This window comes from Phyllostomus hastatus, unplaced genomic scaffold, assembly GCF_019186645.2.
Source record: "Phyllostomus hastatus isolate PE091 unplaced genomic scaffold, TTU_PhHast_1.1 phas_contig_551, whole genome shotgun sequence".
NCBI lineage: Eukaryota > Metazoa > Chordata > Mammalia > Chiroptera > Phyllostomidae > Phyllostomus > Phyllostomus hastatus.
Window position 1 is genome coordinate 2,551,834 of NW_025333909.1, and position 13,865 is coordinate 2,565,698.

The 13,865-nt window shown below is 40.8% G+C and overlaps 1 protein-coding gene across 5 annotated transcripts in view; it reads left to right on the forward strand.

Annotated features, from left to right (window-relative positions):
* The window catches only part of OPHN1 (oligophrenin 1), a 253,859-nt gene that overhangs the window by 101,398 nt on the left and 138,596 nt on the right, over nucleotides 1-13,865 (forward strand). For all 5 annotated transcript variants that reach the window (XM_045847507.1, XM_045847511.1, XM_045847508.1 and 2 more), the window contains exon 6: nucleotides 7,734-7,835. In XM_045847507.1, coding sequence (XP_045703463.1) covers nucleotides 7,734-7,835 — 102 coding nt within the window. The remainder of the gene's footprint in view (nucleotides 1-7,733; nucleotides 7,836-13,865) is intronic.

A 13,865-nucleotide genomic window follows, 5' to 3' on the forward strand; every position in this document is an offset into this window, starting at 1 on the left:
GATGCTCTACATTCATTCTCTAATCCCACAACCCTGTAAGGTTCTGGCGTTAACAGCAGATACATCTGAAGGACTAGATTTTAGGACCTATTTACAAATGAGCCCTGAGGTTTGGACAAGGTAAAGGACATGGCCACAGCTATATAGTTAGTTAAGTGACAGGAGCCAGGATTTATTTATTTATTCTTTTAAGGATTTATTTATTTTTAGACAGAGGGGAAGGGAGGGAGAAAGAGAGAGAGAAGCATCAATGTGTGGTTGCCTCTCACGTGCCTCCTACTGGGGACCTGGCCAGCAACCCAGGCATGGGAATTGAACCAGTGACCTTTAGTTTGCAAGCTGGCACTCAGTCCACTGAGCCACACCAGCTAGTGATTTTTCTTTCCTACAATGTTAGGCAATAGCTTCTGAATTGCTATGGATGATTGACTTCCCAAGCGTGGAATCATGCGCCAGGTGATTTCACAGGTGTCATCTCCATTAGAGGGTTTCCCCCGACCCAGGAGAAACTGTTTAGGTGCAGCTCCTAACTAACTTCCTACTTTACCCAGAGCAGTTTCCCTTGGATCTGTTTTATGTGGTAGATTTTTGGGGCAATATTTCTTTTAAAAGAAGAGTCTATTGGTTAAAAATTTTGCAAACCATTTTATGCAAAAACCTGATAGCTCTCCTTTTCCAATGTAATAGGATATGTCTTTCAACCTGTGTATGGCAGTTTGCATATTTATGCAATTAGGTGACATTGGTTTTCTTTTAATTGTAATGCGTAATCTGCAATTTCATCAGACTGCTTGCATTTTACCACCATTAACTTTTTTAAAAATGGTGCTTAGATTTTGCATTCTGAAATTTTAAATTATATATGATCCACATCCACATATAATTAAATGGAAATTGTATAATAGGATGCGTGGAAAAGCTCACCAGTCTTCGTCTTTCTATACTCCTCACAGGCATTCATTTTTAACCATTTTTATTTTTATTATTTTGATGCTTTCATATATTTGAAAAATATGCTTATGGCTATTTCTTGCTTTATCAACCTCAGAAATTATTTCTTCATGCTATGAATACAGGACATCATTGCTCATACCCTCTTTTCTTCTTCTTCCAATTTTTGATGATTATAACATCCTTTTCGTTGTTCTGTTGCTTCCCTTGTTACTTTAAATAATATACTTAAACTGCTATTCCTTACTCTGTCAACTTTGGAGTATAGCTTTGCAAGATGAAGATATTAGCACCTCTGTCTTTCTTTACTGCTTTTTAACCCTCGACTCCCATCAGCCACATCCTCACTTGTCACTGTTCGCATTGATGACGTTCCTTTTCTAGCCTGGAACCTCAGTTAAATATTGTTGGCAGTTATTATTAGGCACATTTTACAGTGGCAAAAGCAAGTGACAAATCCAGGATTTGAACTCAGGTTTCTTGGCTCTGAGCCTATGCATTTTGACATTTCTTATATTGGGTTAATGTAAGTATTTATTTCTGGTGACTAGGATAGGTCAAGGATGATCCCCTTCTTTACCCTCCTCTCCCTATTTCTTGTCTGCTGGCTTTAGAGTTCTTTGCCCACTTACACTAAACTTCTGTTTGGTTAACTCTTTCTCTCCCTCTCATCTCTCAAAAGTTCCAGCACATGCACGGTTTGTGGGTCCTCACCCATGTGTATGTTTTAGCTCTCACTTAATTAGTAGAACCCTTTCCACCACGACTTCCCTTCTCACCACCATGTGATCCCCCCCCAAGGTCAAGGGAGGACAAATAAGGCTCAGTCCATCTCGGTTCATAATGGGTCTTTCATCCTGCAGTGCAGAATGCTGGGCCGTCCATTGGAGGCTGCAGAATAAAGACTCAGTCATCCCCCTTAGACACATGACAGGGAGAGCATTTGTACTCTTTGATTCATATTTTTGAGGTCTTGTCAGAATTGCCCACAGTATGATGTTTTCAGTTCCCTTTCAAGGATGCCCTTGCCAGAGAGGAACTGCCACTGAATTGAGCCTTTGTGTGGTCTCTGGTGGGACCAGGGCCAAACTGTCTAACACATCTGAGGATGTATTTAGCCCACTTTTTGGAGAGTTGGAACTGTTGTGGAAGCTATGATAGCGTGTTCTCACCCAAGAAGGCCTTGGCAGCAAGATGTGGGATTGTCAGGCGTGTTGCTGTTTCTCCTCCGGGAACAGAGATTATAGAAAGAAGTTTAGGAGAAGCACTTGCTCTGGAGGTAGATGGGGCTGAAAACAATACAGAAGATGGAACAAGCTACAGTCCTGATAGGGTAGATGCAGCCCAAGGTATCAGTGTGCCCTGCAATCCAAAGGCCAGTGCATGCCCTGGGAGAGGGGAAAATGTTACAGGAGCTAAACTAGGTGATAGTATTCCATAAGTGATTTCCAAGCCAACAGCAAATATTTTACAAGCCTGATTGATAATAGTGATTACTGCCTACTAGGTACTTGCTCTGTGTTATCATGGCTAAGTATTATCATCCATATCCTACTGATGAGAAAGTCAAGATGCACAATGCCCAAATAACTGTTCAGTAACACATACGTGATATATAATATCAGGTTGTTAACAGAAGCGAGTTTCATCCAGATTTTTGTTACTCCAGAAACTGTGCACTTCCCACTGCACCGCACTCTAAGCCTAGCTTTGTGGGGATGCTATGGCAGGCTTGCAAAGAAAAGATGAATAATGCTTATGAAAGGACTGAGTGGGTAAATGCATCACGATGCATTTGCATTACTTTACAGCCATGAGATGAGTGAACTAGAGCTGCTGTTTACCGTGAGATGAATGAAACTAACAAATCCAGGGCTGGGCAAAAGTAGGTTAATAATAAGTAATACAGTAGTCAATAAATGAATAATTATACACGAATAAACTGTTTTGCGTCCTCACAACTGTAAACCTACTTTTGCCCTGCCCTGTACAAGGTTGAGGGGAAAAACAGTCCTAAAAGCAGTAGTACCTACTGTATGAGCCATTTCTATAAAGTTCAAAAACAGGTAAAGCTAAGTGATGGTGTTAGAAGCCAGGATAGCGGTTAGGCCAACGTGGGGGTGTTCGTGACAAAAACGGGCACGAGGGAGCCTTTAAGGGTATTGTTAATGTTTCGTTTTTTGATTTGAGTGCTGATTACACGAGTGTGGTCAGCTGTGAATATTCAGATTTGTGCAGAGTATTTTTCATAACATGTCATAATTTTTTAAACATTCACAAAAGAACATTAACGTTTCTTCGCCACACGTCTTCCATTGAAATTCTGGTGTGTGTGTCCATGTAAGGGGACAGTGGTTGAGGGAAGCGCTATGGTTTATTCTCCTCATAATTTCCACATAACCTTCACAGAACCTTCCTCTCCTATTAGGCTTTCGCTGCTTTCCCCACAGAGGTAATTTCCCTAAGCAATATTTAGTGTTGTTCTACGTAGGACAGTCGTTACTCTGCGGACTCTGGATCCAGATGATGACCTGGGTCTGCATCCCAGCTCCTCAACTTCCTAGGTGTTGAGCTTCGGCAAGTCACTTCACTTCTGTGAACCTTAGCTTCCTTATCTATATTGAATAATAGTACCTACCTTATAGAGTTGTTGTGAGCAGTGAAAAGTGTTACTATAGAATATTTAGAACAATGTCTGACACATAGTAAACATACTGTGCTGTTATTGCTTTTCACATCTATAAAAAAGGAAAAAATTCTGTATGTATTCTTTTTGTACTTTTTTTTCACTCCAAATTATAGACAGGGGTGGGCAAGAGTAGGTTTATAGTTGATCATCTGGAAAATAATACAATAATTAATAAATAATAATACAAAAATAAGCTGTATTTGCCCACTTGCAACTGTAAACCTTCTTTTGCCCACCCTTATCTGTGATGCCCAGCCTGTGTTCATACATTTAATTGGAGTTCTTTCATTTTCACTGCTACACAGTATTCCATTGTGAGACTATATCATGATTTCTTTAAGCATTCTCTTGTTGATTGATGAGTCAGTTGCTTCCATTTTATGCTAGTACAAGCAATTCTCCTATAAAAGTGGTGTCCATGACTTCTTGTGCATGTTTGACACTTTATAACCGAGAAATAGAATGCCTGCGTTGTGGGGCATGCACATCTTTATGAGATATATTGCCAACATGATCTCTAAGTGGTTGTGCCAATTGATGTCATCACTGGTGGCACGAAAATGCTGTCTTTACTCCACATCCAAGGCAAAATAAGCCTATTCAGGAAGACGCAAGGGGATTTGGTTCAGCACATATGTCTCTACTCTGTATACAGAAGACAAATCTCCTCTCTTGCAAACACAGGCTAATGTGATCATGTTATTGATCACATCCTTTTACAAGGTAGTCTGCCCCTAAAAATAGAAAAGCAGCTGCATTTAGCTTGGAGAGTAGGGAGTTAAAAGGGAGTGTCATCCCCACTGTTAATGGTATAGAATGGACCCTGCCCCGGGAGGAGGTCACGTCTGTTTTGTAGCTCCCTTGCCATCCCTCACTACAGCAGAAGGGAATTGCATCATTGAACAGAAAGATACCAAAAGTGCTTTTCCCCCTTCTGCAAAGAATATGAGGCTACTATCCAGTCCTCTCTTCCACCTCAGTGCCCTTTCTCTGTGAACTGTTTTAGGGTGTATTTGTACTTACGAGGGTGACCTTGCTCAAATGAGCTAGACTGAAGTAAGCTTGTAACCCCGTTCTGATAGCAGCTGCCTGCAAAGTCACCTCCGGAGTCGGTAGTTGACGATGGACCTCAACTGCACGTAACCCCTTGAATTGGATTATAATTTGTGGATGTTTTTCATAAAAGAAATGTCAAATGTTTTATATCTGAGTTGTCCACTAAGTAGCTTCTAGCCACACGATGCTAGTGCACAATTGATATGTATCTAGTGTGACTGAAGAATTGAATTTTAAAGATTATTTAATTCTAATTACTTTAAATTTAATAGCTACCTGTGGTTAGTAGCCACTGTTTAGATCCAATCGACTTAAAAATATTTTGTAAATGGAGTAGATAAAATAGCTATGGTCCATTTATACAATGGTGTACTACTCAGCCATAAACGTTAAGAAAATTTTATTCTTTGTGACAGCATAGATGGATCTGGAGAACATTATGCTAAGTGAGATAAGCCAGTCAGAGAAAGGCAAATGGCATATGATTTCACTCATATGTGGAATATAATGAGCAAACTGAACTAACAAACAAAATAGAGACAAATTCATAGATAGAGAGCAGGCTGACAGCTCTGGGGGGAGAGGAAGATCAGGGGGATGGTGGAAGGATCGAGCAAAAAAGAAAAAACTGAAAAAATTTTGTTTATAGAGGAAGGTAAGGGGACTAACATTAGTTCATTAGTACTTACTATGCATTGGGGCCTATACTGAATTCAGTTCTCACAAGTACCCTGTGAGGAAGATATTATCCATGTTTTATAGATGAAGAAACCAAGGATCAGAGAGGGTAAGAACTTGTCTACAGTCACACAGGCTACAAAAATAGCAAGGCCATGATTTAAAATCAGGTCTGTCTGGTCTCCCCAGTTTCAAAAGCTAATCCCTTTGTTCTCTATGGTATGGGTATAATTTTCTTACTGCTGCTTGACTCCCACTATAAACCAGAAAGGTGTAAAATTAAATGCCTTCTAACAGGTAATTCCAGACTCTTAACTGTTAATTTGCATGAACAAATGGGTTTGTTGAAGCTTCAGTATATTAAAACTTAAGGGCTAGTAAGATGTTGAGGAGGGACAAAGTGGCCGGGGACAAAGTGACTGAATCAGTCAGTTGGGTTTTTTGTTCACTTGCAGCCACAAATTATTCATATATCAGGTAGACTTCATTCAAGTTTTTTAAAAAAAGTTCTGCCCCTTGAAAAATGATGTCAGGTGAATGAGAAGACAAGCCATAGATTAGGAGAAAACATTTGCAACATGCATGTCTGATAAAGGAGTGCAATCCAAAATATACAAAGAATGTTTTTAAAAATTTTATTTTTCAATTACAATTTGGATTCAGTATTGTTTTGTATTAGTTTCAGGTGTATGGCATAGTGTTTACATAGTCATTTACTTTATGATGTGATCACTCCTGATATTCTCAGTTCTTACCTGGCACCATATATAGTTATTACAATATTATTGACTCTATTTCCTATGCTGTCCTTTACATCCCTGTGACTGTTTTATAACTATCGATTTGTACTTCTTAATTGCTTATCTTTTTCACTCAGTACCTGAACAACGCCTCCTCTCTGGCAACATCTATTTGTTCTGTGTATCTATGAGTCTGTTTCAGTTTTGTTTGTTCATTTATTTTGTTCAATAGATTCCACATATAAGTGACATCATATGGTACTTGTCTTTCTCTGCCTGAATTACTTCACTTAGCATAATATCCTCTAGGTCCATCCATACTGTTGCAAACGGTAAGATTTCATTATTTTTTTTATGGCCAAGTAATATTCCATGGCATATATGTACCACAACTTTACAAAAACCTCTTAATACTCAACAATGAGAAAGGAAACAACTGGATTAAAAAGTGGGTCAAAGAACGTAACAGACACCTCACCAAAGAAAATATACAAATTGCCAATAATCATATGAAAAGGTGTTTCACATCATATGTTATTTGGGAAGGACAAAGTAAAATAACAATGAGATACCAGTACAAGCTTATTGGAAGGGTATAATCCAGAACACCAACAACACCAAATGCTGGTGAGCATGAGGAGCATCAAGAGCTCTCATTCAGTGGTGATGGGAATGCAAAGTGGTACAGCCACTTTGGAAGACCGTTTGGCAATTTCTTAGAAAACTATATATACTCTTACCATGTGATCCAGCACTTGCAGTCCTTGGTATTTACCCAGTGGAGCTGAAATCTTATGTCCATGCAAAATGCTCAATATGGATGTTTTTAGCAACTTTCTTCATAATTGCTGAAACTCGGAAGCAACCAGGATGTTCTGTAGGGATGAGTGAAATGTAAAGTGTGGCACACCCAGACAGTGCTATACTATTTAGAACTGAAAAGAAATGAGCTATAAAGCCATGAACATCCACAGAGGAAACTTAAATGTATATTGTTAAGTGAAAGAATTCAATCCAGTAAGACTACATACTGTGTGATTTCAATTACATGACATTTTGAAAAAGGCAAACCTATGGAGATAGTAAAAAGAACAGAGGTTGGTAAGGCAAGGGATGAATAGATAGAGTACAGAGCTTTTGGCAGCAAAAATACAGCGTATGATACCATAATGATGGATATAGGCATGATACATTTGTTCAAACCACTAGAATGTAAAACACCAGGAGTGAATTTCATTGTAAAGTATGGGCTTTGGATGATTTTGATGTGTCAATGTAGATTAATCAATTGTAGCAAATGTACTACTCTGGTGGGGGATATTGATACTGGGGGAGGCTCTTCCTGTGTGGGGGCAGGGCGTATATGGGAACTCTCTACCTTATTTAATTTAGCTATGAACTGCCCTTTGTTCATAGGCGGAGTGATTCAGGACTATGCTTGAGGAAATCAAAACTGCCAAGACCAACACAAAAGCAAATACTCTTATCTTTCTTTTTCTACTTGGGAAATAGAGAGATTGGGCACATGAAACTTGGCACTGTGTTCTTCATTCTCAGTTCTGAGCAAACTGAATTAAAACTAAAGACATCTTAATCTGTGCCTTCTCTCCCATGTCTAGGAGCGGAAAAAGAAATTTGAAAAGGATGGTGAGAGGTTTTATTCTTTGCTGGATCGGCACTTACATCTGTCTTCCAAAAAGAAAGAATCTCAGTTACAAGAGGTATGTTCAGAAGCGTGTCCCCACCTTTCCTTGCCAACTATACCTTGGTAATAATGGCAGCTTCCTGTTGCAAAGCTTTCCTCATACCGCGCCCCAGCTGAGAGTCATTTATAATAGTTGTGTTTGCAGTTAAAACCATGGCCTGGGACTCAGACACCCTGAGTTTTCAAGCCAGCTCCTCCATGGTCTCATGGTATGACTGAATAAGATATTCCTGTCTTGGTCTGAGTTCCCCTATCTGTCCAAGGAGGAGTGGTACTCAGTGATCTCCAGAATCCCATTCAGTCAGCTTATATGGGACTTGCGTTGATTTCAGTTCAAAGAAGTCACTACTCATTGAGTGCCTACTACAGGCCAGCCTTATGCTGGATGCACCAGGACTACAGAGACAATAAGGGCAGTTTACCGTGACCATCATAATACACCTGACTCTCACACAAGTGGAATTTTTTACGTACTGTAACATGAATGTGTATGTGGTGCCCTTGTAGGGCTGGGAAAATATTTGCAGGATAAACAACATTGAAAGTGGAGAATTGCCTTTGTGGAAGAATGCTGCTTTCCAGTTTGAGGTGGTCATTGAATAACAGGGAAACTGTTTGATGGATAGAAGTGGAGAAATGGACCCTCCAAGTGGAGGGTAATGGTCCCAAGGATGCAAAACATAGAGGCTGTTTGGGAAATAGTTCGACCAGAATTTGCATTACTACTGGAGGGTAATGAAATACAGGTTAAGATCGCGTAAGTTGAGGCCGTATTGTGGAGTAATAGGGTCAGGAGTTTGTATTGAATTCTGTTGACGCTGGGAGGATCAGTGAAGGCCTTTGGTTGTGCAAGCAATATGAGTGGAATTTTACTTCAGGAATCTTCCTTTTTAAAATTTTTACTTATTTATTTTTAGGAAGAGAGGGAGAGAAACATCAATGTGTGGTTGCCTCTCACATGTGCCCAAGTAGGGACCTGGATCTGGTGCATGCCCTGACTGGGAATTGAACCAGCAGCTGTTTGGTTCGCAAGCCGGCGCTCAGTCCACTGAGCCACACCAGCCAGGGCTACTTCAGGAATCTTAAACTGGTGGGGGCTATAGGATGAATCAGATCAGGGAGAGACTGGAAGCTGGAAAATCAATTTAGGAAACTATTACAGTGATCTAGGGGAGAGGGACTGAATCAGAAGAGAAGCACTGGGGAAGGGAATGAAGGAATTAACTAAGACTTGTTTAAATGGAAAACTGGATCTATGTGTTGGATAGAAGATTCTGTAACATGGAAATATTATAAGATTCAGATATGAAAGGTGAACCCAATTGAGTAAGGTAATACACATGAGCTGTGAATATTCTTAGAAATCATGTTGTCCAAGGTCACACATGTCGTGGCAAAGTTGAAGCTCATCCCTGGACACCCGATGTAGTGAGTATCCGTCACATCGTGTGATGTGCTTCCAGGTGATGAGTCAAGAGCCTCAGTGATGGATGGACTTAGTATTGAGAAGGCAAAGGACTATTTGTTTCTCATAAACTGGAACTGAGTACTAGTCTGGGGTCTTCTGCCATTTACTTTCACACAATTTGGTTTCCTTCCTTTTTCATCTATTCTGTGCCAAAGTTCCCATGCACAAAAGAGTTAACATAACAGCCTGGAGACCACTGTGCATCAAAACGTCTGCTTACAGGAATTGCTCATGGCTGGTGTCTGGGAACTTGGCTGGTAAGCATTTCCTACACGGATATGTTTCCCTAAACGGAGTGACTCAGAGTGCCTAGCCTGCCTGTACAAACATTGTGCTTTATGCTAAACACCTTCTTTTCTTCCTGGAGTCTGGAATTTGGTACACATCCAGCAGAGGGTGCCTGTGTACATCCCCCAGGAAAAACCCAGGACCTTCAGTCTCTAATGGGCTTCCTTTGTAGACAGCATTTCGAGAGTTGTCCTAACCTCTTGCTGGAGGCATTGAGTTTGACCTGTGTGACGCCACTTCCTGGAAGCATGCACCTGGTTTCCTTTGGACTTCACCCCATGTACCTCTTTCGTTTGATGCTTTTGTCTGTGTCCTTTCACTAAAATAAATCTTGGCCCTGAGTAGGACTGTATCCTGAGTCCTGTGAGTTATCCTAGGGAATTACCAAACCTGGGCGTTTGGAACTCTGGACACTTGTCCACACTTTAGTCTTTTTGAGGAAGATGCAATGAAAGCTTCTGGAGTGTTCCAGCAGTTTGATGCTGTCTGTACATGTCCCTGGTAACTTTCCTTGTGAGCAAGGATGTGGCCTTTGTACTTGTTCAGTCACAAAAATGCTGGGGATCCTTGGGTCAGCGACATTTAAAAAAATATTAAGAGACTTTATCTTCAGAGTGGTTTTAGTTTTAAAATTTCAATGGTAAGTACAGAGAGTTCCTCTACATTCTTACTACCCTACGTACAGTTTCTCCTGTTATTGATTCATTTGAATTACATTTATTGGGGTGACATTGATTAATAAAAATATATAAGTGTTCAAGTCACATTACATTATGTGTTCACCACCCAGACTGAAATCTCCTTCCATCACCATATATTTTGACCCCCTTACCACCCCCACCCCATCCCGCTGTTAGCCACCTTACTGTTCGTTGTCCATGTCTGTGAGTTTTTGTTTGTCTTGTTTATTTGTTGCTTTCAGCTTTATAAATATGAGTGAGATCATATGGCTCTTCAATTTTTCCTTCTGACTACACTTAGCCTGATATTCTCAAGATCCATCCATGTTGTTGTAAATGGCAGTATTTTGTCTTCTTTATGGCTGAGTAGTATTCCATTGTGTATTTGTACTACATCTTCTTTATCCAGTCATGTTGTTTCCATGTCTTGGCCACTGTGAATAATGCTGGAACATACATAGGGGTGCATATATCTTTACAAATAAACGTTGTCAAATTTTTCAGGTAGATACCCAGAAGAGGGGTTACTGGGTCATATGGTAACTCTGTTCTTAATTTTTTGAGGTAGCTCCATCTGTTTTCCATAGTGGCTGTGCCAGTTTACATTCCCACCAGCAGTGAATGGGGGTTCCCTTTTCTCTACAACCTCTCCAACACTTGTTATCACCTGTCTTGTTGATGACAGCCATTCTAACAGGTGTGAGGTGGTAGCTCATTGCAGTTTTGATTTGCATTTCCCCGATAGCTAGTGATGTTGAGCATCTTTTCTCTTTTTTAGATTTTAAAAATGATTATGTTTTATTGGTTATGCTATTACAGTTGTCCTAATTTTCCCCCTTTGCCCCCCTCCACCCAGCACTCCTCATTCCCTCAGGCAATCCCCACACCATTGTTCATGCCCATGGGTCCTGTGTGTAAGTTCTTTGGCTAATCCATTTCCTACACTGTACTTTACATCATTTGTGGCTATTCTGTAACTACCTATTTGTACTTCTTAATTCCCTCACCTCTTCATCCATTCTCCTGCATCACCCTCCCATCTGGCAACCATCTTATAACTAACTTCTTTTCTCTATCTGCTTTTAATATTCTCTCTTTACCTTTACTTTTGGCATTCTGATTATGTGTCTTGGTGTGAGCCTCTTTGCATCCATCTTGTTTGGGACTCTCTGTGCTTCCTGGACCTGCATGTCTATTTCCTTCATCAAATTAGGGAACTTTTTTTTCACTATTTCTCAGACAGATTTCCAATTTCTTGCCTTTTCTCTTCTCTGGCACCCCTATGATGTGAATGTTGGACTTCTTGAAGTTGGCCCACAGGCTGCTTATACTCCTAATTTTTTTTTTGGATTCTTTTTTCTTCTTGTTGTTCTGCATGGTTGTTTTTTGTTTCTTTATGTTCCAAATTATTGATTTGATTCTTGGCTTCATGCAGTCTACTGTTGTTTCCCTGTAAATTGTTCTTTATTTAAATTAGTGAATCATTAATTTCTGACTAGAACTTCTTTATGTTGCCGAGGTCATCACTAAGTTCCTTGAGCATGCTTATAACCAGTATTTTGAACTCTGCATCTGACAGGTTGCTTATCTCTGCTTTGTTTAGCTCTTTTACTGGAGTTTTGCTCTGTTCCTTCATTTGGGCCATGTTTTTTTGTCTCCTTGTTTTGGCAGCCTCCCTGTGTTTGTTTCTATGTATTAGGTAGAGCTGCTTTGACTCCATGTCTTCGTAGTGTGTCCTAATGTACTAGGCATCCTGTGGGGTCCAGTGGCACAGCCTCCCCTATCACCCAAGCAGGTACTTGAGGTGTGCCCTTCCTGTGGGCTGAGTTCACCTTCCTCTTGTAGTTGAGCCTTGATTGCCGTTGGCAGATTAATGAGAAGGATCTACCCAGGCAATCAGCTGCAAGGACTGTCTGTGACCACTGACCACCAACTTCTACCCTCTGAGAGGATCAGCTGTGCAGGGGCAGAGTGGTGGTGCTCCAGTATGGTCTGTAGTCCCCTGGGTGCACAGGCTCTGGGGATCCCAGGATGGTGCAGGTCAAGGCCAGCCCCCACCTGTGTTTTGCCCGAGGCCACCCTGCCTGAGCTATAAAGCAATGTGAGATGGCTGCTACTTGTGCTGGGCTTGGAGATTCCCATGGGAAGCCACGCTGTGATTCTAATGTGACTGCTGCTAGTGCCAGACCTGGGGCTCACACAGGCCAGCTGTTGCTTTTTTGACAGAATGTAGGAAGTTGTGCAGCAGGAGCCAAGACCAGCCATTCATATGGAGAAGCAGCTTGGGTGGGCCTGTAAGTTGGGTGGGGCGAAGTCTCTGGGGATCTCCCGAGGTGGGCCAAACAGTGTTAGCCAGGTTGATGGAGTCTCAGATATGGCACTAGCCTACTGGCTCTGTGGGGGTAGGGTTAAGCAAAGGGACAATGGCCTCTGCTCACCTTGATGCCAGACATTTCAGTTTCTCCCAGTATGCCACTGGTGCCTTTCAAGGTGCTACTTTGGTCCTGGAGCTCAGAGGGAGTAAGTCTGAGCCGTTGAGTCTCTTCTACAGAAGGATGTCTTGGCTTCCTCCAAATTGTGTCAAATAGTAATAAAGCTGCTGTATAAACATATGTGTGCAGGTTTTTACGTACATATCTTTTCAAGTCATTTGAAAAAATAGCAAAGAGTAAATTTGCTGAATTTCATGATAAGAGAATATTTAGTTTTGTTACAAACTGCCAAAATATCTTTGAAAGTGGCTGTACAATTTTTGTTATTCCTACCAGCAAGGAATGAGAGCTCCTATTGCACCACATGCTTGCCACCATTTGGTGTCTATTTTTTTCTTATCCATCACAGCATTTATTTTACTTACTTTTAATTTTACTTGAGGCATTCTAATGGGTAGGTAGTATTATCTCATTACTGTTGCAATTTGCATTTACCTGATGACATAGGATGCGGAACATCTGTCATATGATTGTCATTTCTAGGTCATCTTTGTTGAGGTGTCTTTAAATTTTCTGCCAACTTTTAATTGGTTAATTTTCTTACTGTTACATTTAAGAAGCATCCGTATATTTTAGATATCAGTCCGGTATCCAATACATGTTTTAAAAAGATTTTTCTTCCCATCTATGGTTGTCTTTTTAGTCTTTTAATGAAGTTTTTCACAGAGCAGATGTTTTTTAATTTTAATGAAATACAACTTATAAAATTTTCCTTTCATGGATCATGCTTTTGATTTTTAAAATTTAATTTTGAAAGATTTAAGTACAGTTGGCATACAAGATTATGCTAGTTGCGTTAATTGCAGGTGGACAGTATAGTCATTTGACGTTTGCATGCGGCAGTGCTCCCGTGTCTCCGCACTTTCTCTGATGGGGCAGTCCTGTGGCCAGGCACCACAGCCCATTGGCCAGCTCCAAACTCTTTCCAGGAGGGGTAGTGCCACATGAGCACACAGTAGCACCCCACTGTCTCTGCACTTCCTCTGGATGTGATAGCCCTGCAGCCAGGTACCACAGTGTTTTGTTACCTCTGCACTCTCTCCAGGTGGGGAGCCCCTTACGCATATGTAGCCCATTGGGCAAAGCACAACCACGTCATACCTGCTGGATCTGTCTGT